The 24,923-nt window shown below is 39.4% G+C and overlaps 1 protein-coding gene across 4 annotated transcripts; it reads left to right on the top strand.

Annotated features, from left to right (window-relative positions):
* The first annotated feature begins 67 nt into the window (after positions 1 to 67).
* LOC122103853 (influenza virus NS1A binding protein) lies at positions 68 to 23,060 on the top strand. Of its 4 annotated transcripts, none has more exons than XM_042674543.1 (15): positions 82 to 354; positions 6,508 to 6,728; positions 8,441 to 8,571; positions 8,802 to 8,971; positions 9,075 to 9,150; positions 10,938 to 11,111; positions 11,395 to 11,520; positions 12,887 to 12,994; positions 17,888 to 18,017; positions 18,247 to 18,471; positions 19,136 to 19,257; positions 19,344 to 19,470; positions 19,553 to 19,684; positions 19,770 to 19,943; positions 21,177 to 23,060. In XM_042674543.1, the coding sequence occupies exons 3-15, from the start codon at positions 8,461 to 8,463 to the stop codon at positions 21,428 to 21,430; spliced, it is 1,929 nt and encodes a 642-aa protein (XP_042530477.1). In that variant the 5' UTR covers positions 82 to 354; positions 6,508 to 6,728; positions 8,441 to 8,460; the 3' UTR covers positions 21,431 to 23,060. The 4 variants fall into 4 exon arrangements, with proteins under 4 accessions (XP_042530479.1, XP_042530477.1, XP_042530476.1 ...); XM_042674542.1 differs by having other exon boundaries at positions 6,508 to 6,733; positions 8,443 to 8,571; XM_042674544.1 differs by lacking the exons at positions 82 to 354; positions 6,508 to 6,728; positions 8,441 to 8,571; ... (2 more) ...; positions 10,938 to 11,111; positions 11,395 to 11,520 and adding an exon at positions 11,928 to 12,064.
* The last annotated feature ends 1,863 nt before the right edge of the window (positions 23,061 to 24,923 follow it).

Raw genomic sequence — 24,923 nt, 5'->3', positions numbered from 1 at the left:
GTGGTGACGTGCGTGGGGGGTGCGGTGCGGACGGGCGGGCGCGCGCGGCGGCGGCAGCAGCGGCAGTGTCTCCGGGACGCGCGTGGAGGTCGGGCGGCTGTCTCTGGCAGTGCTGGGCGCAGTCTCTCCGCCTGCTGCTTCCGCGTGGCCGTGCCGGCGATCGAGCGAGTCCTTGCGAGCCCTCCTCCGGTGGCGCCGCAGCCTCCGCGGACTGGCTGTGAGTCCCCGCGCCCGGTCGCTGCCAGCCGCCGCCGCCTCCGGGAGCTTTCGGCCGGGCCGGTCCCCTCCCGCTTCCTCCTGCGCCCCGTCGGAGCCCCAGAGATGAATTTTTCCATCTCTTCAGAGATGAACCAGGTAATTGGCGCTGGACGTCCGGACGGCGCCGGAGCGCCGAGGGCGCGGCTGGCAGGGGAGACGCGGGCCTGGCGCGGGCGGCGGGGAGGGGGCGGGAGGCGCGGAGCGGCGTCCGCGTCTCGGGGGAGGACGCCCCGGGCCGCCGGCGTCGCGGGGCCGCCTCGCGTGCCCGGCGCGGCCGTGGTTGCTAGGTCGCGTTGCCCGCCCGGGGCTGGAGCGGCGACGGCGGCGGCTGGGAGCTGCGCGGCGCCGAGGCCGGGGTGGCAGGGCGCTGAGATCGAGAGGTCGGCTGCGCCGGACGGGGGTCCGGGCGGCGTGGGGAAGGCGCGGTGGGGGGGAAGGGGGTCCTCCGGAAGGAGGGCGCGGGAATCTCGGGGTTGACCGGGAGGAACGGACCCTGGCAGGGGAGCCGGGCGCTTCCCCGAGAGACCTGCGGGGGCCAGCGCGTGTGGGCGGGGAGTCGCCCGGGCGCCGCGCGGGTCCCCGGGGCCTGCGGCAGAGGTGGCACCGCGTCCCCGATCGCCGTGGGCCGCGGGGTCCTTTGTTCCCGCTCCACGTTGCCCGCTTTCCTTGCCAAGCGCGGGGAGAAGAAGGCGGGAGGAGCTAGGGAGCGGCTGGCCTGACGTGTCGCCTCTGAATGACTGCGGGGCTGGCCAATCGCGGGCGGGGGTGTGCGGGCTCTGGGCGCCAGCCAGGCCTGGGGAGTCTGGGGGGGCCTGGGGTCGCCGGTGATTCTGGGCTGCTGGCCTCTCTCTCTCTCTCTCTCTCTCTCTCTCTCTCTCTCTCTCTCTCTCTCTCTTCCCCCCACCCCCACAACCACCAAAAAGAAAAAAAGGAATGGGTGCGTATTTTACTCTTTTCTTGTACTAACTTGCTTTTGGGAAAGGATCTTTGGTTGTAAAGCCATGAGAAAAAGACATCGGCTAATATCAGACTTCACGAAGTATGGACGTAGCCGATGTAGAGCCGCAAATACTTGGGAAATCCGTGCGCTTTTCTCCCCATGTGTAAAATAGACAGATGGTCGGAGACAGCTGGCATTTCCAACCAGAAGAAATCGGATGAGCCTAAAAGGCGCAGTTTTGTTTCTACTGTCTGTTGGTAATGATGAAGATTATTATAACACAATAAAGTTTTTTTTTTTAATCCTTGGGTTGTTGTGGTCCCCTGTTTAGTAATAAATGATAACCCTGGAAATCTTGCTGGCTTTTGATCCTAGCACTAATGGTTGCTTTAGGAAAAAAATACTGATAATAAGTTCAGGTTGAATTCTGCGGAAACTTCTGTTTTAAAAAGTATTGCAGGAACAGCTGTAATTTGAAACCTGATCATAATGTAGGGTTAGGTTGAAACTAGTACCAGGCAGCTTACCAAACCTATACAGTTTGGTAACTGGAGGTAAGCTGGAGTTCATTGATGGAAACCTGCAATGACTTTTCTTTGTACTTTCCTAATAGGTGAAATCTCTAGTAAATTAATACATGTTAATGTGTAGGCTTCCGATTTGTTTTTCTGATTTTTCCCCCTTCCCAAGACAAAGCATTTAATTGTCATTTAATTCCCCCGTTTCCTATTAGGGAAATGCCTTAATCATTGATGCTAAATTGAAATGCTTAACAATCATTTCATTAACTTTAGCAATATGGATTGCAGGTTGAAATTCTGAGCACCAACCTTGTTTGCTACAGACTTTAGGTAGAAGTATTAGAAATAAGAGTGATGTCAATTAGTGCCTTGTAGGTATTTCTAAACCTATGTGTAGATCAGTATTTGTAACCTGTTGATGTAACCTAGGTGTCCAATAAGTCCCCCTCTTCATTTCCTTATTTTTCTCCATGCCTCAAACTAAGTGATTGTTATATTTTCTGGAATTTCAAAATTACTCATTTTGCTAATGATGCTACATCTAAGCAAAAATGTCTAGAGTTCTCACTGCCTTGTCTTCTGTCCACATTTTACCAGTTCTCCCAGGGCATCCCCCCAACTTGTCTGCTCAAATGCCCTATACTTCCTTCTTTAAGTCCTTTCGTTCCCCATACTTAGCCATTGTTTAAATGTTAGAATTACTCTTACTTCCTCTCCTACGGTTTGCCATTTGCATCCTGCAGTCTATAGTCTATTCAAACCCAAATAGCTGCAGTTTCTGAAATGTTTGTGCTGTCTTCCTTTTCCCTTTTGCTGTTTTCTTCATTGGTTTATCTGCCTTCTAAGCTTGTTAGGTGTGATGTTTAAGGGTCAAAATTGGTTTACTCCACGATAGGAAATTTACTCATTGCCTTATTCATGTTACTTTAACCCCTCTGTACAGTATTTTTACAGTAAAAACATATTTTAAAAACCCCCAAAATTGGTCTACTCCATTGGGTTATAAATATTTCATTCCAATTTGGGACCGGCGAGTGAGTTTGGTGTTTTGATACAGACGGATGGTAATTGTGGTTTCTGAGGTGACATTGGGAAGCTAAAACTTCTGGTTTTAAAACAGTGGCCTAAGGATGTAGCTCAGAGATAGCATTTTGACCTAAGCACGCATGAGGCTTTGGGCCCAGTGTTGGGTTGGAATGACTGCCTTATGGTTGCCTACCCTCAGAAACTGACTTTAACCTTAAGTATTTGCAGTTTATCTTGAGCTTTTAAAAGTCGTTTTAAAGTCTGATGAGCGGATCACTTTTATCTTTCTAAAGTCCAGAGAAGAATTTAGGGGAAGGCCATGGTATGCCTTTTTCCCCCCCAACAACTATTATAAAGACGTGTTAAATTTCACATTTCACTTCAGCTCAGCTCTATGTAGTTCTGAATCTTAAAAGCAGTTTCTTCGTTTGAGTCCTCTTTATTTCTTTGGGTAGTCCTGTGAAATACATTTATCAGAATATTCTATTTGACTTGCTTTCATTTTAAAAGTGGACATGTTGAAAGTATAGTTTAAACATCAAGTAGTGTACTTTTTGTAGGGCCTTTGGTATTTTTCAAAGAAAAACGTTTATTTAAAAAAAAAAAAAAACAAGAAAAAAACCACCCACAGTTTCTGTGCTTGACCAAAAAAGAAATGTGTATTTGGAGTGTAGTTTAGAAGTCTTAATTTGCCTAAACAGATCCTTGACAAAAGTGAATGACCTTTCAAAAGCAAGTTTACATTAACTTAAATGTCATCCAAAGTTTGGCTGACTTTAAAAAGCATATAGGTTGTATTTTTATAGATAAAAAGGTAAGGCTCATATTAAGATCTTGATATAGAAAAAAATCAAGTACAAAATATATGAAGATATTCTATAAATTTGTATGCTGAGAATTGCTCAAAAAAGTCTTAAGTTTTCTCCTAAGAGACTAGCAATTTTAACCGTCACTTTCTTAGAAAATAAACTTTAAGGTAGAACATTTAATGTATTAAATAACAGGTGCCATTTTGTTTTTTAGTTTCTGACTTCTTTTTTAAATTTAAGTTTTATTTTATTGTAAAGGTGATGTACAGAGGGGTTACAGTTACCTAAGTAAGGTAATGAATACATTTCTTGTCAAACATTGTTAACCCCCCCCCTCGTTTTTCTCCCACTTCCCACTCCCTCCTTCAAGTTGTAAAGTTCATTTCCACATAATGTCTTATAAGTATCCCTGTTACCTTGGTTCACCCTTTGTCTTTTGTCTCTCCATTTTGTTACTCCTCTTCCCTTCCTCAAATCAATAAATATATATACAAGTCACAGGTGCCAAAATCAAAAACAGTGACAACAGAGGATAAACCAAAGAAAAAAGAAAAATTTCACACAGTACATTAAAAACAAAATAACAACCAAAAAAAAAAAACCCTCTTGTTTCTATATCTTGGAGTTTGTTTTGATTAGCATCATTTTATATGGTCACATGTATATAGCTATTGAACTGCTGTGATCTTGTGCTAAGACTATCTTAGATATACACTAATTTCAACAAATGAGGGAAACCAGGAGCCATTCTTTTGTGTGTGGGTAGGTTACAAGTTTTCAAATACAAACCCATATTACGGTGTTTAGATTTTTTTTGTTAGTCGTGGTGCCTGAACTCTGGGCATGGGCACTGTCCCTTAGCTCTTCAGCTCAAGGCTAGCACTCTACCACTTGAGCCACTGTGCCACTTCTGGCTTTTCTGCTTATGTGGTGCTGAGGAATCGAACCCAGGGCCTCATGCATACAAGGCAAGCACTACCATTGAGCCACTTTTCCAGCCCTGATGTTTTAGATTTTTAAAGGATGTATTTTAATCATATCAAATAGTTTGTGTGGGGTTCCCTCTCCATTACCTTTGTTCTAGGAGTAGCTTATAAAGCTGTGCAGTGAGTTGCCAGTTATGCAAGGTAGTTTGGCACCCAGTTTGAAAGGATAGTGTGTTATTTCTGTGAAGATAGGTTTGTGTGCACTTGGAGAGCATTTGTTTTATTAAAACTAGCTCAGTAAGAAAGCTGAGAATTGTAAAGCAGTGAAAGTTAGCATTATGTAACGTGTGATAGTTTTGAGGAAGGAATAAGCTTTAACTTACTTCCTTAAAATGAAACCTGTTATGGAGAAACTAGCTAGAGAATATGGGTTCCAGCTCTCTCTCACAGGTTGTATACCATGTTAAATCTTACAGAATAGGTTCATTATTAGACTGCCTTCAGTAGCCCTGAAGCAAGAAAATATTCCCTTGGAAATAATTGATGGATTTAGAATATGAGGTTGGTTGATGTGTACAGAAAGTCTAAGTAGCTTTAAGATGTCCATTTTTAAAAGTGCACATTTTACACAGTTCCCTTAGTTCTCTGAATTAGGTGGTGATGTAATAGCAGTTCAAAAGTTCAAAAACAATAAGTCTCAGGCTGGGAGTGTAGCATGCAAGGTTCTGGGCTCAATCCCCAGCACTTGGGAAGGAGGGGTAGTAAAAGTAAGTGCCATATAAATTTGAGACTAATAATTGAGGATGTGAAAATGAATGGGAAAAAATAGGTAGGAGGACTGATGTCCTTGAAGATTTAATTTGCAACAGAATAATTCTATTGGTATTGTATTAGTGTATATGAGTAAAATGATCACACAAAGAACAGACCTTAATGATTTCCCTTTTGTTTATTTCATTTATTTCAACATGCTATTCTTTTGTTACTGTTGTTGGTTGTGGGGCTTGAACTCAGAGCCTGGGCACTCTGGCTATATTTGTTTGCTCAAGGCTAGTGCTTTACCACTTGGAGCCCACAGCTCCACTTCCATTTTGTGGTAGTTAATTGGAGATAAAGAGTCTCATGGACTTTGCTGAACTTGGCTGGCTTTGAACCACAATCCTCAGATCTTAGCCTCCTGAGTCGCTAGGATTATAGGCGTGAACCAACAATACCAGGCTAACATATTTATGATAGTAAATTGCGTTATTTTATAAACTTACTATTCTCTGAATAATAAATTCAAATGTTGATCTACTTGTGGAGGGAAAGGTTGGGGAGATTTTGCTGCCTTGTTCTTGAATTGAGAAAGATTAGCAAATAGATAGAGGCAGAATAGACAAGCTGTAAAATTAGACATACATTTCTCAGAGGTTTCTGTATGATGAGGATGGGTAAATGATTTGGCAAAGGCTCTGTAGCAGAGGTTGGATTATGGGTTTTGGAGGTAGAACAAAGGTACTGAGACTAGGATGTGTAGAGCATACTTTGGAGTATGTGGTTTGTAACAGTGTTTCCATGTTTGGGATTAGCACTCAGGTTATTTGCTGGGTCCTAAAATTTACAGGCATCTCATAAATTGGAATGTAATAGTATAGAAAGAATAGGAGTAAACCAATGTTTATATATTCCTTAACTCTTAGCTTAAATGATAATTCATTAGCTCCTGCCCTCTTGGGGAGGATTTATTTTAAAGATTGCCTGAGTTGGGCTGTGAAGGTGGCTCAGTGGTAGAGTGCTTGCCTCCCATGCATGAGGCCCTGGGTTCGATTCCTCAGCACCACATAAACAGAAAAGGCCGGGAGTGGTAGAGTGCTCGCCTTGAGCTGAAGAGCTCAGTGACTGTGCCCAGACCCAGAGTTCTATGTGACGTGAATATTTTTGCCATCTGTCTCAAAGTCTGTTAAACATTGTTTGCATGCTCTGTCTAAATGAGTGGCAGGCTTCAGTTGTTCTAAATATCTAACTTAAATCTATCATTGTTGTAGATTATGATGCATGATTATCACAGAAGAAATTCGTGTCTATAGCTTTTAAGGACTTGATTACATCATTTTCAAGCCTGATAGTTTTGGAACCACCATTAGAACTTAAGAAACATCAACATTCACTCCAGCCACCTATCTTCATACCTTGACAAAGTGCTTCCTTTCGACACTCCTTTGTCTTTGGATCAATTTTAGTTCCCAGTAATCATTTCTCACCAGTAAAAAGGTAAGTGAATGAATGCTCAGTGTAGCATTTAAGATAAAATGTTTTTCTGAAGACTGTACTCAGTACAGATTTTTTTCTTTTGGTGTTTTTAAAAAGGCAGAGACATCAGTAACTGTGTGTTTGTGTGTGTACATGTGTGTGTGTGCGCGCATGCCAGTCGTGGGGCCTGTCCCTGCGCTTTTTTTTTCCTTCGTTTTTACTCAAGATAACTTGAGTTACAGCTCTACTTCCAGCTTTTATAAGATCAGAGGCATTGTGACTTTGTGTCCCTCCTCTAAGATAGAAAGCATTTTTATACTGTTGCCTTTCCTTTATTTTGACTTGTATGTATATGCGTGCACGATATTCCTGGATCTTGGGCTCCAGGCCTGCGTACTGTCCATGAATTTTTTTTGCTCATGGCTAGTGCTCTACCCTTGAGCCATAGCTATACTTTCAGCTTTTTTGGGGTAATTTAGTGTAGATAAAAGTCTCTTGGACTTTTTTGCCAGGGGATCCTCAGATTTCAGCCTTCTGGGTAGCTGTGATGTGAGCTACCAGCACACCAGGTCACTAATTTTGACTTTTTTTTTTTTTTTTAAATATGATCAGTCTGGCCTTCAGCTCTATTCTACAGCCTCCTAGCCACTGGGATTATAGATGTGTGTCACTATGCCCATCTCATACATAGTGAAGTTTTGTGAAATCATTTGTTTTTACAGTAATTTTTTTAAAACAACTTTTTAAAACAATAGTTTCTGTTATGATATCTTAGGAAATAAGTGGTTTAGAATATGTGACACTTGGCCTGGGAAGTTAGCTCAGTGGTAGAGTGCTTGCCTTGCTTGCATGAGGCCCTGGGTTCAATTCCTCAGCACCACGTAAGCAGAAAAAAGCTGGAAGTGGTGCTGTGGCTCAAGTGGTAGAGCACTAGCCTTGAGCTGAAGAGCTGAGGGGCAATGCCCAGGCCCAGAGTTTAGGCCCCACGACTGACCAAAAAAAAAAAAAAAAAAGAGTATGTGACACTTAGGTAAGAACAGAAGACAAAATTCATCTCTTTAAATCTCCCTGCCTTGTTCTTTTAAGTGATATTTGGTAGATTCAGTGTCAAGAATTATCAGACTTTAAAATTGTCTGCTTTAAGCAAGGTAGGAAGAAGTTAGGTAATTTTCCACATTTAAAATGAGATTATATATTTAAAGAAAATAGACCATTCAAGGATTCTAAAAAAGTGTAGGACTGAGATAACAATTTTCTCATTTGTGAGTAAAGGGATGACAGCAGCCCAAATCCAAGGAAATCTTCCTGAAAAGCTTCTAAGGTTACCTGTTATATAGTTATTGGGTAGGATAGTTTTATGTAACTATAGTTATAGTATTGGGTTAGGACATTTTCATTTTCCTCTTTCAGAATGAAAGTTATTGAAGTAAGTCTTAGCATCAAAAGTATGAGATGCAGAGACAAGCTTTCAGCACAAGGGCTCTTTCAGTCAGGGTTTTATAATTTAGAAAAAGATTTACCTGCTGTCCATAAGAAAGAATTACAGAGTAAAGATACTGTATTACTCTTTTATTTGTATTTCTTATTTTTTGGCAGTTTGAACTTGGGGCTTTAGGCTTGCTATGCAGGTGCTCTACCCCTTGAGATACATTCCCAGCTTGTCAAATACACTTTTAGATATTATCTGTTATTTGCAAGTAAAATAACTTAGCTCTTTTTCTTCTATTTAGCCAAACTTATACGGAAAAATGATTCCCAATGGATACTTGATGTTTGAAGATGAGAACTTCATTGAGTCTTCTGTTGCCAAATTAAATGCCCTGAGAAAAAGTGGCCAGTTCTGTGATGTTCGACTTCAGGTATTACAGCCTAATTGGGAACTTAGAGAACTAATCTTTTGTTGCTAAAAACACCAGTTACTAAAAACCAAACATAGGTGTCTTCCCCATAGACACTTAATGAAATGAGTTTTTAAGAGAATACTGTATTTAGAAATACAAGTAAGTTAAGGACACTGGATATAGTAATGATGTAGAAAAAGAAGTCTATCGTTCTCAGTACTTACAATGTACATTTTTGGTAATTGCAGGTCTGTGGCCATGAGATGTTAGCGCACAGAGCAGTGCTGGCTTGCTGCAGTCCCTATTTATTTGAAATCTTTAATAGCGATAGTGATCCTCATGGAGTTTCTCATGTTAAATTTGATGATCTCAATCCAGAAGCTGTTGAAGTCCTGTTGAATTATGCATACACTGCTCAGTAAGTACTGTGTACTGTATACAGAAATATCAGGAAATATTGTCTTTAATAATGTTTTTTAAGTTAAGTACTGTATGTTTTAAATTCTTAATTTTTTTAATAGGTTAAAAGCTGATAAGGAATTAGTGAAAGATGTTTATTCTGCAGCAAAAAAACTGAAGATGGACCGCGTGAAGCAGGTAGAGTATCAGAAGAAATACAAAAGGGTTCCTGTTATGTGGAAGTTTTGTGTGATCGGAATTCAGAAATTGTCTTGAAGCATTTTGTTATTCCCAAGAATTTGAAAATGCCCACCCACATCCCCACAAACAAAAAAACCTTTAAGTATATTGTTTTACTGTTTGGCTTTGGTAACAAAAGTGTTACTTCCTCTTGGAAAGATAATTTAGGCTAATGGCTTATTCTTCAGACAGTTTTCTGTGTTGCTGTGGCTATGTCAGTCCCAGTTCCTGCCCCTTCCCCCAGTCATAGGGAATTTTCCATCTTCATTTTATTGATTGATTGAGCCAACAGCAGGGCTTGAACTCAAGGCCTCACATATGCACAGCATTTTTGCTCCCAGCTGTTCCTACCACATGTGAGCCATGCCTCTAGTACGGTATTTTGCTGGTTAATTGGAGATGAAGTCTCTCATATTTTTTCTGCCTTGGCTGGCTTTGAACTACAGTAATCTAGATCTCACCCTCCTGAATAAGTAGGATTTTCAGATATGAGCCATTGGCACCCAGCACTTTTTAAACCTTGTACCACTTTTCAGTGGGGTGACAAGCAGTATTAGGAATTCCCTTTACACAAAAAATGCTTCTAAACTATAGTAAATGTATTTATTTTTAGTGTAATATACATTAAATTGTAATAATTATACTTCAGGTTACCAACAGTAAACCATGGAAATGTGGTCCTGCACAGATGGATGGGTGTGAGCATACCATTCTGGCTGAGCACATTTTCTGGGGATCAACCCAGAGCTTGCTAGTGAAATCTGTTAAGGAGTTGAATTGCTGTTTCCCTGGAGTTAATCATAACTTAAGCCTCCAATTTTTTGTTTTCTTCTCCTTTTGGTTCCTCTTTAAAACTACATCTAAGCTGGGCACTGGTGACTCATGCCTGTACTCCTAGTTATTATGAGGCTGAGATCAGAGGATCCCAGTTCAAAGCCAGCTTGGGCAGGAATCACAGAAAAAGCTGGAAGTGGTGCTGTGGCTCAAGTAGTAGAGTGCTAGCCTTGAGCTTAGGGACATTGCTTAGGCCCAGAGTTCAAGGCCCAAGACAGGTAGAAAAAACAACAACTATGTCTAGAACTTAATGCCAGTGAGACTTGTTTAGTAAATCAAAGTCAAAAGACACTCCTCAAATGCAAGAAGGCTGTAAACTGTAGGCCATAGCCAGCTGCTGTTTTTTGTTTTTATTTCTGTTTTTAATGTTTTATTGGCAAAAGGTGAATAGACACATTCATTTCTATGTCTGTTGTTTTCTTATTATAGTGAGTAGTTGTGACAGACAGTATGGTCTGCATACAGACAGTATGGTCTGCATAAATAAAAATGTAGGCACTAGTATTGCCAATGATGGAAGGCATGTATGAATAAGGCATTGAAAGAAGAGCTAGTAAACCAATCTTTTTCTTTTTCTTTTTCTTTTTTTGTCGGTTGTGGGGCCTGGACTCTGGGTTTGGGCGCTGTCCCTCAGCTCTTCAGCTCAAGGCTTTTTTGCTTATGTGGTGCTGAGGAATCTTCCCAGGGCCTCATGTATGCAAGGCTAGCACTCTACGGCTGAGCCAGCCACCTTCCCAGCCCCAGCCAATCTTAAAAGACGCATGGACCATTATTGGTGTTGTATCATCACTTGAGCTATGCCTAGTTCCCTGACAGTGATTTTTGGTCCAATTCTAAATCTTTGTGTATGTGCTTACATATTGAAAGTTAAATTCTTGTTGAATAAATTAGCTATTTACTTCCTTTGCAAGGTTTGTGGTGATTATTTACTATCTAGAATGGATGTTACCAGCTGTATCTCTTACCGAAATTTTGCAAGTTGTATGGGAGACTCACGTCTTTTGAATAAGGTTGATGCATACATTCAGGAGCATTTGTTACAAATTTCAGAAGAAGAGGAATTTCTTAAACTTCCACGTCTAAAGGTAAGGGCTATACATATAAATAGATTTATTACCTAGTTCAAGGCACAGAAACTTTGTCTTTAAGTAAGTGAGCCATGTTTATAAAAATGATACTATACTGAAATTGTTGTTATTCTGAGTATAGTATTTTCTGCCTGTCAGTTTGCTTTGTCTTGGATTATCAATGTCCTTGAAAGTTACAGCAAATGTATAGAATCAAATTTTATCATGTAGTGGAGAGTTTGTCTTAAGAATTAAGCATTTCAACACAAATAACATGTTTTACTGCTCCTTCCTGTTCTAGTTGGAGGTGATGCTTGAAGATAATGTTTGCCTGCCCAGCAATGGCAAATTGTACACAAAGGTAATCAACTGGGTGCAGCGTAGCATCTGGGAGAATGGAGACAGTCTGGAAGAGCTGATGGAGGAGGTTAGTTTTAAAGTAAATGGGATCTAACAATTCTTAAAAGTTATTTTGTTGTGACATGAAGGATTCCCTTTCACTTTATTTTATAACCATGACCCTAAAGAATTTAAATTTTGCTATAGGTACCCCTAAGCTGAGAAACAGGGGGGGTGTCCAGGTGAGCTGATTGAACTGTTCAGTTTGGTCTTCTGCTCTTCTTTTTTTTTTTATTTTTTTATTTTTATTTCTTTGCTTATTATGTGCTGTTAACTTTCTTGAAAGTAGCATGTAATTTGCTTTAGAAATGGGAGGTGGTACTGAAATTTCTGTAGATTCTTAATTTTTCTTCACAGGTTTTTGCTTTAAGTTTGACAAATAGGTAAAGCTTCTAATGGTTGTTCCTCCCCATTGGTTTATCTCCCCATAGGTTTATTAACAAAACTAGGATACCCAAGACTGAAGAAACAAGAAGAAACCTCAAGTGTATTGACACGTAAAGAAGCAGCAGTCCTGCCCCAGTTCTCCTAAGAAAAATCCGCTGTGGGCAGAGAACGATGATGATTTAATGGTGTTTACTCCTTTACAGGATTCTTGTCTTTAAAGCTGTGTGTTTCTCACTGGTGTTGTTCATACGTTTAGTCAGTCAGTCGCTTAACTTTTAAAACTATACAAGAAAACCAGAAATGGTGGGAATTAACATAGGCAGGTGGAGGGAGCAGCATTGGTTGATCTTTCCTCATTAGCCTTCGTAATCACTGAAGGCTTGCCAGTCTGCTCGGTCCATAAGACTACATTATTACTATCTTTTGAAACAGGACAAACTCCATCTTTCATTTCTGTCATTTCCCACTTGAAAATCAGATGCCTTAACTGTGTATTTGCATCTGTCAAGGAGGACTGAAACTTGCTTGAAGTTTTACACTAGTATTTATTTGTTTAACTGACATTACCTACAGGAGAGAAGTATGTTGATGCAAGTCATACCATTTATTTTCAAAGGTGTAAATAATTCTTTTATTGTAAATATGTATATTCTCTTAAGAATCTCCATTGTTACTGGTGCCTTTTCTTTTTCTTTTCTTTTTTTTTTTAATGTTATACAATAGAGGCTATGAAAACAGTGAAGATTTCTTTCAAGCCAATCAAGCCAAGGAGTCTTCAACCAGTCTTAGAAGATTTTGTGTTTGATTTTGGGTTTTTTTTGTTTTTGCTTTTTAAATTTTTACCACCATGACATGTATTTTTCTTTACTTCGGGATCCCGCCAGAGTAAGATGCAAAGAAGCTTAAGCAGCACACTGGAGGTTACCTTGAGGCGGTTGTGTATCTGCGCTCTAGTGGAGTAGCCATGGTGACAGTAGCCACATGGGTGTTCTGTTGCTGTTTTGCAGGTTCAAACCTTGTACTACTCAGCTGATCACAAGCTGCTTGATGGGAACCTTCTAGATGGACAGGCTGAGGTGTTTGGCAGTGATGATGACCACATTCAGTTTGTGCAGGTACACATTGCACAGTCTGAGGTAACCTCAGGTTAAAACTTGACTAGAGAACTTTAAAGCATAAATTTTCCTTTAATAAAGGAAAGTGGATAGATTTCATTGGTATAACTGGACAGAAGCACTTTTGGGGGAGAAAACTTATTTTAGAGTTAACTAGCATTTTTGCCACATAATCGGAAGTTAACTCAGCAAACTAGAAAACCCCATTTAGATTTTTTTTTCTTATAAAGTAGAATTTACATAGTAAAAATAAGGACAGCAAGATGAAGCAATTTAGAAATTAGTTATTGTTTTGGCTAGATGATGAAAAACAGTTGCAACAGCATATCTAATAGACCCTGTGATGAAAAAAGATACACTTAAGTTGATGACTGCACAAGCAATTAGGCTGTGTCATTAGTGGGCTTTCATTTGAAATAAGAAATGGCAAAGCTAAGACGACACTGGAGACCTGTTAACAAGGCTTACAGTGTTTCTGCAGCATTATCAGCTCAGAAGGTGTTGATCATATGTTACAATGTAACCTAGATGTTTCTTGAGCAAAACGAATTAAGACATAATTCCACTGTGCTGATTTAGTTGCTTTTATTAAACACAAGTATATTCAAACATTTCAACCATTATTAGAAAACATTTAAGCTAGAACTTCAGCTTAGGGAAAATGTTCTTTTATTTTTTGTATTGGTTGACATTGTATGCAAGGCCTACCATTGAGCCACTGCCAGCTCACAAATCGTGAACTAACCAATGTATAAACCCTACCCATTTTTTTTTTAAGGTTTCTAGTGTCTTACAAGCCTGCACTTAACCCCTTACCTATCACTGTTCTATACTGCCCCAAAGAGCCCGTATTCCTGACTACGTTTTGGCTGATTGCTGTGCCTCTGCTTGAAATTTATAAAAATGCTCGTGAAATAATATACTTTCTTGGCCTTTTAGCCCAGCATTGTACTAGTGAGGAGTAAGCTATAAAGTAAATCTAGATTAAACAGTTATTTTCTTTTTTTAAATTTTTAATTAGGATGTGATCTGATCATTGTTGTGCTTGTCTGTAATCCCAGCTTCTCAGGAAACAGATGGATGATGGTGGTTTGAGGCTAGCCCAGGAAAGACAGTGTTGATCCTAGCTCAGCCAGCAAGCTTGGTGTGATTGTTTACATCTGCAAATTTCTCCTATGTAGGAGATATAGATAGAAGTTTGCCTGGACAGGACCTATCTGAAAAATACCTTAAGAAAGACCCTATCTAAAAAATGCCTTAAGTAAAACAGTGTTGGTGTGGCTCAAGTGGTAGGTAGAGTGCTTGCCTAACAAGCCTAAGGCTCTAAAAGAATAATTTAGAGGGTAAATGGTAAGAGTTGCTAGCCATCTTTAGGTTGTTATTAAAAGCACCCTGTGGTGTCCTGTGGTGCTAGTGTTTGAATATTTTCTAAAGAATTTTGGGGTTAGAATTAGTTGAGAATTTGGTGCTTCATTTTGAATATTTAGGGTATTTTCTCTGTTAACTAGTTAACTTTATTTTTGCCAGTCCAGCGGCTTGAACTCAGCCTGGGAACTGTCCCTGAGCTTCTAGAAGTTCAAGGCTAGTGCTCTACCACTTGAGCCACAGTGCCACTTTCGGCTTTTCTGTTTATGTGGTACTGAGGAATCAAACCTAGGGTTTCATGCATGCTAGGCAAGCACTTTACCACTAAGCCACATTCCTAACCGAACTATAACATTTAAGTTAACACTTTTAAAGTGTCCTTTCAACCATACAAAGATTAAATACCCAGTAAGTGTCAAGCCATGATGTTTGGCATAGAGACACAAAAATGCTAGATATATCCCAGCTATACACGGAAGGCTGACATCAGGACAATTCTGTATTTCAGGGCCAACCTAGGCTAAACAAAAAGACATCCCCCTCTCAAAAAAAAATCTGGGTATCATCAGTGTGTGCTTGTCACAGATCTAGCAGAAAGCATAAATAGGATAGAGGTCCAGACCAACCTGGATGTCTTGAAAAACAAAAACAAAAAAGATGAAGAAATGGCTTAAATAATTGTTTACTTACCAAGTGTCGAGCCCACAGAGTTCAAATCCAACAATGCCACAAAAAGTACAAGAGTTAGTTCCTGCTGGCAAGACCTAATCAGAGTGGATAAATAATACTCTTATAAGCAAATGCCTGTAAGTACCCTAAGGAAGGTGTAATGAAATAGCTGGAAACCACAGAGGAGGCATTTGTGTAGGCTTATGATTTAGAGGTGTGTAAGTTAGATTGCAAAAACCATTAATTTTTAGGTCAGAGTTGTCTGTCTATAAGTTCAAGGAAGCCAGGCAGTAGTATCTAGCATATTCAGGAAAGTATGATCTGAGGGATCACCCTTCAAAGCCAGCCCAGGTGGGAAAGCCTGACAAGCTACCTTATCTCTAATAAACTACCAAAAAGACAAAATTGGAGCTGTGACTGTCGTAGCCTTGAACAAAAATCTCACATGTAGTACCTAAGCCCTGAGTTCAAGCCCCAGGACTGATCCCCGCACACCTCCCCCCTCAAAAAAAAAAAAAATAAAATCCTAGGATTAATAAAGTATTAAAATGTTGATTTGTTCATATTTGGCATTTAATACATAATTATGTGGGTTAATTACTTCATGATCACTGTATTTCCCTGTTTAAGATCATGTTACTTGGGCAAAGTTGTTTCTCTCCAGGTTGGAGGTCCTGAGTCTGGGAAAGGGGCACATGCAACCTAGATGGGCTTAGCTTTATTTTGGGATAGCAGGAAGAATTTAACTGAGGGAAGAGTAGGAACAGGTAAATACAGTTCAGTTTCAGTAATCCAGTATTGGGGAGATACAGGATAGATAAAGCCCACGAGACCAGTTTGTAGATGTTGCAAGCAGTAACGGGTTTTTTAAAAATGAAAAGGTTGATCAAGCATAAAAGGATGGAGAAATTTAAGGAGAAAGGATGGATTGTGTACCGTGTATGTATACACACATATAATCAGAGTTTGCAGGCCTCCATAATCATTTAGGAGGTTTGAGGAAGAATTGAGCATGAGTGGGATCCTGACTTGTGTGACTTGCTAGTTTATAGTGCCCTGAATAGGGATGGTGAAGCAGATAGGATGAGCTGCCATATATTATAGGCTTCTGAGTAGAAGAAGGAAGGTTGAGATGGAGTCATAGAAAGGTAGGAACAGGATTAGATTCTAATCACGTAACAGCTACCTAATGTGGGGAAAGAAAGCTTGAAGGGAGAGTATATTTGTAAACTGTTAAGTCATCTGAAAGGTCATAGAAAATTAGCTGGGGATAGCATTCTATCCTAGGCCTGTTTTATAATGCTAGTCTTCAATGGTAGTCATCCCTTTCATTTTTCTTTGTACATTACAGTAGTTTTACTGCAATCAGACCTCTGAATGTGACTATCTTCTATTTGGGGTATACTTCCCCAAGTTAGGAGAGGTGAGAGATTCACATACTTTGTTACTCCCCAGATACAGCTTGATATCACTAACTTTAGTTCCTGGTGGGTTTTCTACTTCATTGTATAAAATGAGAGGCTTTATTCTCAGAATTCCTAATCTTAATTTTAGCCGTTTTATTGGGTAACTTCTTACACAATATAGTCCAACTTCTTTGATTAAAAGAGGTGGTAACAATACCTACATGTGCACATGTAAATCAGTGCTAACCAACAATGTGACATACTCTGCCTTTTCTCAAAGGAGTGCATACATTCTGTTAACTACTTACTGAATGGTCCAGACCCGAAGACGGGTTTAGCCTAAGCTCATCATTCTCCTGCCTTCAACCTGCTTGGGTACTGAGATGATAGATGTGCCACCACTCCAGGCCAAACCTAACTTTTGATCATAATACATTATAGCTATTATATTATTTTTATCACTTGCTTTTTCTTTCCATTAGCAAGAATTTTCTAATAGAAATTACACCTCCCTATGTGGTCTGGACCCTATGGTCTGAAGATTAAGTGGGCCGGCCAGATAATTAATTACTAAGGTGGCACCAGTTTGTTTGGCAGTTACTCTCTTAGTAGTTTTGACCAATCCTCCAGTTCCATAAGATCATAGTCCTTGGAAGTGACAAGGACTCAGACTGGGAAGAAAGCTATGAAAGCAAATTCATATATGAGGAAGTCTATGTAGTTCTCTTAAGAGTCATTTGTCCACGTGTTACTTCCTAGATACTTCAATTTTGTGGATATTTGGTTCTTGTACTAGTATTTCATTTCTTAATGTTGTGTTGAAGTACTTTTGTCTAGAGCACCACTCTATTTACATATGAGACAGCCCTAAGGAAATAACAACTTTAGTGCTGCTTTTTTTGTGATGGCTTTGTTTTTGTATAAAATAGCTTGAGAGAGACTGGGTGGCTCTTTGTCTGCTCACTTCAGTGGCTATGTATAAAGGATACCAGTGCATATGGGAACCTTTAGTTAGGTTTGACAGTTTGGTGGTGATAGTTACATGTGTTTTTTCTCAGGTAACTCGTGCCATTACAAATTTATGATAGCTTTTGGGAGATTGTATACTGGATCTAAAACAGTACTTGAGCTTATTTGACTTATAGATGGTATTTTTCTTCTTCCTCACACTCATTGAGATATCCTTCTGAGACTTGAGCTTTTTGGATTGTTTAAACTGAATGTTTTCAAACTAGTTGTTTAAGTACTGTTGTTTTTATTATCTGGAGCTGGAAATGTGCCAGTAATTTGTCAACTAGAAAGTACTGGTTGTGTTAAAGTTAGTGTGTTATCAGTGTCTTATTTAGGTTGAAGTTACTCACGTGCTTGGCAGTGTCATGGATTAGCTCAGGAACAAAGGTACACCAGGTATGGTCTTTGGCTAGGTTTCTGTAGCTGCCTTTTGATTTTGCAGAAAAAGCCGCCACGTGAGAATGGCCATAAGCAGATAAGTAGCAGTTCCACTGGATGTCTCTCTTCTCCAAATGCTACAGTACAAAGCCCTAAACATGAGTGGAAAATCGTTGCTTCAGAGAAGACTTCAAGTAAGTATAGGACAATGGCCAGCTTTGTCTTCAGTTTACTCTTAAGGAGCCTAGTCAATTTTAATGATTTTAGATTGACTAAGGAAAACTTCAGAAGCAATTAAATTTGGAAAACAATAGTAGAATATCCCAATCAGGGATCTGGAATTGAGTCCAAATCAGAATCATACGGCAATCAAAAGTATTAATTAGTAATTGCATCATAAACATGGAACTCTTGTGTTTGCAGATAACACTTACTTGTGCCTGGCTGTGCTGGATGGTATATTTTGCGTCATTTTCCTTCATGGGCGAAATAGCCCACAGAGCTCACCAACAAGTACTCCAAAACTAACGAAGAGTTTAAGCTTTGAGATGCAACCAGATGAGCTAATAGAAAAGTCCATGTCTCCAATGCAGTATGCACGGTCTGGACTGGGGACAGCAGAGATGAATGGCAAACTCATAGCAGCAGGTGAATACAGAAGGATTTGTGATTTGTTGGAAACATTTAAGTGGACAAGCCTGTAAAGGAGCATTGATTCTTGCTTGTGGCATGCAAATTTGAGGGCTTAATATACTTAATAGATTTCCATGGCATTTCAAAAGGACAGAAATAATACCACTAAATAGACATAACCAAGCTAGCCTGTTTATAATTTTTTTGTTTTAGGTCTGGTCGTGGGGCCTGGGCGCTGTCCCTCGCTCTTCAGCCACTTAAGCCACAGCGCCACTTCTGGCTTTTTTTTTTTTTTTTTTTTGCTTATGTGGTGCTGAGGAATCGAACCCAGGGCCTCATGCGTGCAAGGCAAGCGCTCTACCACTGAGCCACCTTCCCAGCTTCTATAATAGAGCATGAGTAAACTTTATGCCAAGAATAAATAACTTGCTCACACTAACAATATTACTTTTGTGAGCCTTTAATTAAAATATCAGCCACTGGTTTCTTAATGTGTTTTGTGGTTTTAATATTTTCTTTGTACATATTATTTGGACCATTCTGAGTGGGTATGGAGGAGGATCATAAATTCAAGGCTACCTGGGATCCATAGGACAGCTTGTCTCAAAAAAATACATTAACTACAAACCCTTAACCAGTTGAATATTTTAGAAATAAATCTCTCTGATTCTTTGAGCAGGTGGCTATAACAGAGAGGAATGTCTTCGGACAGTTGAATGCTATGATCCACATACAGATCATTGGTCCTTTCTTGCTCCTATGAGAACACCAAGAGCCCGATTCCAGATGGCTGTACTCATGGTAAGCATATTATATTGCCATCACACCCTATATTTAGCCTTGTTTCTTTAGCATGGCAGAAATTCTCACCTTTCATTTTGGCATAGGGCCAACTCTATGTGGTAGGTGGATCAAATGGCCACTCCGATGACTTGAGTTGTGGAGAGACATATGACCCAAACATTGATGACTGGACCCCTGTTCCAGAATTGAGAACTAACCGATGTAATGCAGGTAATAATTCTTTTCTTCTGAGATAGCCAATATCTAAATACAGTAAGTTATTAATGTATAGCTGTATCTTATGTTCACATAGGAGTATGTGCTCTTGATGGGAAATTATACATCATTGGTGGCTCTGATCCATATGGTCAGAAAGGACTGAAAAATTGTGATGTTTTTGATCCTGTAACAAAATCGTGGACAAGCTGTGCTCCTCTTAACATTCGTAAGTTAAAGACTTGTGAAATTGTATGTGTGGCTTCACACAGGTTTGAAAGAATTGGTAATCTTGGTTTGGCTTGATTTTATAGGTAGACACCAGTCTGCAGTTTGTGAGCTTGGTGGGTATTTGTACATTATTGGAGGTGCAGAGTCTTGGAATTGTCTGAACACAGTAGAGCGTTACAGTCCTGAAAACAACACCTGGACTTTAATTGCTCCCATGAATGTGGCCCGGCGAGGAGCTGGAGTAGCTGTTCTTGATGGTAAGTCAATAAGTAAATAATAGTAGCAAGGATTTGTTCTCAGATTCCAAGAAGGTGAAAATGATAGAAGTTATATATGCCCTTGTCCAATTTAGAATTCAGAAGCAGCCATCTCTGATCAGTGGGGTTGGAGACTTGTCTTTTAGAAGTTTGTTGGGGTTTTATATTGCTGTTTTCCCCCTCTAGTCAGACTCAATACACAAATATAATCACCAGTCTTTTGGTATTTAATGAAGTTCCAAATCATTTTCTTCCATAAACCAAATCCCAAATACTTCATCTTGAGCTTCCTGCCCTTTCTAGTGGTAATTGTAAAATATGATTTCCAAGTGTTGCAGATACAAATCCATTTTTTTTCCACACGAATTGGAACTTAAACCTTCACAGAATACTTTTACTGCCTTACCATGTTAAACTTTCTTTAATGTAGACACAGCTTGCTTTTCATACCGGTTTTATTGTTGTTTTAAATTTCTAGTTATGTAATGGTCGTCATTTAGCATTGTTTTTGAAACAAAGCTGAGTCTTAATAGACTCATGTGTAGACAGTGTGAGAACGTCTCTTCCAGCATCTCTGGGCCTGGGCACTGTCCCTGAGCTCTTAAGCTCAAGGCCAGAGCTCTACCACTTGAGCCACAGACAGCACCATTTCCGGTTTCCTGATGGTTAATTGGAGTTTCATGGACTTTCTTGCCTGGGCTGGCTTTAAACTGTGATCCTCACATCTCAGTCTCCTGAGTAGCTAGGATACATTACAGGCATGAGCCATCAGTGCCTGGCTTTCCAAACTTTTATATCATTGGAAAGCTCTAGAATTTCAGTTGTTGTGGAGTATTTAGTTCTATAAACTGGACCAGATACACAAACTTCAGTGTATAATGCTATCTAATTTGCCAACCTAAGAGCTGTAAATGAGTTGTTCAACTTTGTGCCTCTCATTTCTTTAATGACTACAAAACAATTGTTGAGAATTGAGAAATGTTTTTTAGGTGTTGCCACGTCTGTCCATTTTAAGTTCTTGCCACGTCTGTCCATTTTAAGTTCTTTTTATCCATGTCACTCCTTTTTTAACCCCACCTTCTAAGGAGAGCTTGCATTGGAATTCAGGGAGATTTTCTGATAGAATAGGCATTTTTACTTAAAATTATTGATTTTTCTATGAATAGATACGTGATTTTCCTTTCATTATTGTACTTCAGCTTGAAGATTTATTCTGCTTCATTTCTCTTTTAGGAAAACTGTTTGTGGGTGGCGGCTTTGATGGCTCTCATGCAATTAGTTGTGTGGAGATGTACGATCCAACTAGGAATGAATGGAAGATGATGGGAAATATGACTTCACCCAGGAGCAATGCTGGGATCGCAACTGTCGGGAACACCATTTATGCAGTGGGAGGATTTGATGGCAATGAATTTCTGAATACAGTGGAAGTCTATAATGTTGAGTCAAATGAGTGGAGCCCTTACACAAAGATTTTCCAGTTTTAACAAATTTAAGACCCTCTTAAACTAACAGGCTTAGTGATGTAATTGTGTTTAGTAGAGGTACACTTGTGAATAAGGAGGGTGGGTGGGTATAGATGTTCATAGATGTTGTTAACAGCAACACAAAGCTTTTGCATATTGCATATTATTAAACACGCTGTACATAACTTTTTGTGTTTGGGAAGGAATGCAAAGATGAAGGTCTGTTTTGTGTCTTTTTAAGACTTTCTTTGGTTATTTTATCTTTTGGAAGTTGATACTATAAAAGAATAAACAGAATTGATTGGGCATGTCACTTCAACAAGTCCCTTCTCCACATTTGTTTTGCCAATTTGCACATTCAGTGACTCCTCCCTCAGTTGTTTATAATGGGCTAGAAGAGTAGGGTTTAAACATGTAGGCAGTTGGGATTTTTAAGGACCCTTTTTCAATAACTGGAATACTCTATAACAAAAGATACTTATTTAAAGAGATAACAATGACTATTTTTGTTTTTATTAAAAGCTGACATGCCTACCAATATTTAATCTTTTATGATTGCCTTTTTATAACTTTTTATATTCTCAGCAGAGTGCTTTATCTGTTGAAATAAAATGTGACAAACTCAGTTACTGAAGCAGAATGGCAGTCTTTAAGGATGCAGAGTAGGGCTTCTTAAATGCAGACTTGGTAGCACTCGATTCAGCGGTTTTTTTTTGAGAATGTAGTATTGATGTTTGTTTGAACATAGTTGCTGCTGAACAGTAACATAGTGATGATTTGGTAGTTCAAGTATTAGTTTGAATTAATTTGACAAGTATAGGACATTTAATGGATAGTGATAAGAAAAATGAAGCATTTTATCATTTTTCCAAATCCTGTTTTTATCATGAACAAAACCTTGAACAGAGCCTTTGATGGGGAAGAAAATAATTACTACCAACTGTTGGGTTTGTGAGTGCGGCCCTTATCAGAACTATATTTTTGTTCAGCTTTTCTATTTGTCTGGATAAATACTGGTTGGGATGAACTGGTATCTGATGTATTGTTACACACCTAACATATGGTACCAAAATGATGACGTCTAATGCTTGCAGACACATTAAAAGGTACCTTGGCCGAAGTCCTTGCACGATGGGATGAATATCCAAATGTTTGTCTACTCATTCGTTACTAAAAGTTGGATTTTTTTAAATATATAATGATGAACTTAAGGTATTTGTAGAAAATATTCACCCAGCATCTCACATTTGGAATAAGGGGTGATATAAAATCTTTTTTTCACAGAAAATGAAGAATGCCTGAACCTAAAGATCTGGTGAGATGACTCTTCAGTGGCTAACTTGGGTTAGGAAAAGGTTAGACATTTGTTCCGGTGGTCCTTTGGCCACCTTGTTTCTACCAGATTTCAGAGAACTACTCAAAAAGAAAATCAGATCACCTGGTTACTAACCATTTATGTTGCTTTGTTTCTGGACTAGAACTAGTTTAGCAAGTTAGATTTGAATTTGCTTAATATGACTGTTCTTTACATGGATCTGTGTATGTTCTATTGAGCTCAAGGAAATAAAGTTTTAGATGAGGATTCAGCACTTAAGATCCTTGAAATTATTTCATAAGTAATATGCTTCATGCAAATAAATGGGAATACTTTTATGTCAGTTTTCCTTATTACCATTTATGACAAATGGGAGTTTGGTGGCTAAAAAGTCATGTGTTTTATGGCACTATGGTGCTTGTTTTACTGGTGTTCTACTACTTGAGCTATGCCTCCAGCCTGGCTTTTTGAAGATGGGAGTCTCTGACTGCTGTCTGGGCTGGCCTCAAACATTCCTCTTGATCTTGTCTCCCTGAGTGGTTAGGATTACAGTTGTAAGCTACCAGCACCTGATAAAAACATTGCATTTTTTAAGATGCTCATTTTAACAAAATGGTGCTTAATGGACATTTTGTTTTACAGTGTTTTAGAATAGATGAACAATAATACTTTGAATCAGCTGTAATGCAGAAAGCATACTGAATTTTCTAAACCAGGAAATGATATCTGCTCGTAATACACCAACTAGTTTGCTATATGCAGGGGTGGTTTTAATTTTGGTGTTTGTTTTTTTTTTAAATTTTTGGCTACTTTGCCATTTACTGTTCAAATGTTTTAGAATCACCCATGTGCAAGTCCTTTGGGAGAAAATTGTGAGCTTAGGGGTGTGCCACATGCTAAAACCACTGCTTCATTAACAAACTGGGGATTAATCAATTAGCTTCTCCAAATCTAAGAATTCATAAAATTAAACAGAGAATTGTCCCAGCAGAACATTTCTGCAGCCTTGGAGCTGCCTCATTAGCATCTATACCTTTGTTACCAAAATATTTTTTTTTGTGGAATCTGAGATAAAAGACATAGCAAATTAACTGAGGGTTTAGGAAGGAAAAAGACAACAATTACATGTGTTTGTTTTGCTTTTATGGTATCAAAATTGAGGACTCTGCCCCTTAAGCCATGCTTCCTCCTAGTCTATACACAGGTACTCTTAAATTCTTAGTAGGACGAAGCCACAACTCCTTTAAACATCTTACTAAGCTCAGTGCTTGGAGGTTAAGAGAACAGGACGGGGAATGTGGCTCAGTGGTAGAGTGATACATTAAGTGACAAGTATGCAAACCTACTACAATGACTGATAGAAGTACTAAACTTAGTTTTTCTGGTGTTGAGTATTTAGTGCTTGGGTCCTCACACATGCTAGGCACACCTGTACCTGCACACATTACTGGGAGATGGGTATATAAAGATGGTAACTTACATATGGGTATGTATAGAGTTAATAGCTCATGGAAATATATATAAAAAGGGGAAGGGTATGACTGAATAACAGACAACATAATTGCTTGGGGTGAACAAATAGTACTTTGATTAACTTTAGCCTGGAAAAGACAGGTAAGGTGGAGCAATGAAACTTACGAGAAGTTGAGTTGCTAATTCTAGCTAAAAAGTGAAGGTATCATGCACTAGTCATCCAGTCAGTAATTGGCAGGGTCACATAATCACTGAGGTTATTCCCAAATCCTGTCTTAAAGCAAGTGTTTTCTCAGCAAAAAGAAAAAAATTAAAAAATGGTACAAAGCTTTGAGAAAATATCTGGTGAATTTGTGTCCAGATAATTTTTTTTTCTGGCCTGGACACTTCCTGAACTTTTTAGCTCAGGGCTAGCACTCTACCACTTTAGCCACAGCTTCATTTCCAATTTTTTGCTGATTAATGGCCCAGGCTGGCTTTGAACCCTGCAGTCCTGAGATCTATCTCCTGAATAGGATAGACCTGAACTACCAGTGTCAGGTTCAGTTATACTATTTTGAGTGATGGTAGTGGTTGGTCCTGGGGCCTCATATATGCTAAGCAAGTATTCTAAATTACATCACCAGGCCAAACAAGTCAATTTAAGATGGGTAGAGTATTTGAACAAATAAGAATAATGGTCAGTAATATAAACCACAGGAAAACATGACACACATGCTTACTGTC

This window comes from Dipodomys spectabilis, unplaced genomic scaffold, assembly GCF_019054845.1.
Source record: "Dipodomys spectabilis isolate Male_0828 unplaced genomic scaffold, ASM1905484v1 ptg000019l, whole genome shotgun sequence".
Lineage (NCBI taxonomy): Eukaryota > Metazoa > Chordata > Mammalia > Rodentia > Heteromyidae > Dipodomys > Dipodomys spectabilis.
This window is presented reverse-complemented; position numbering and strand designations above follow the sequence as displayed.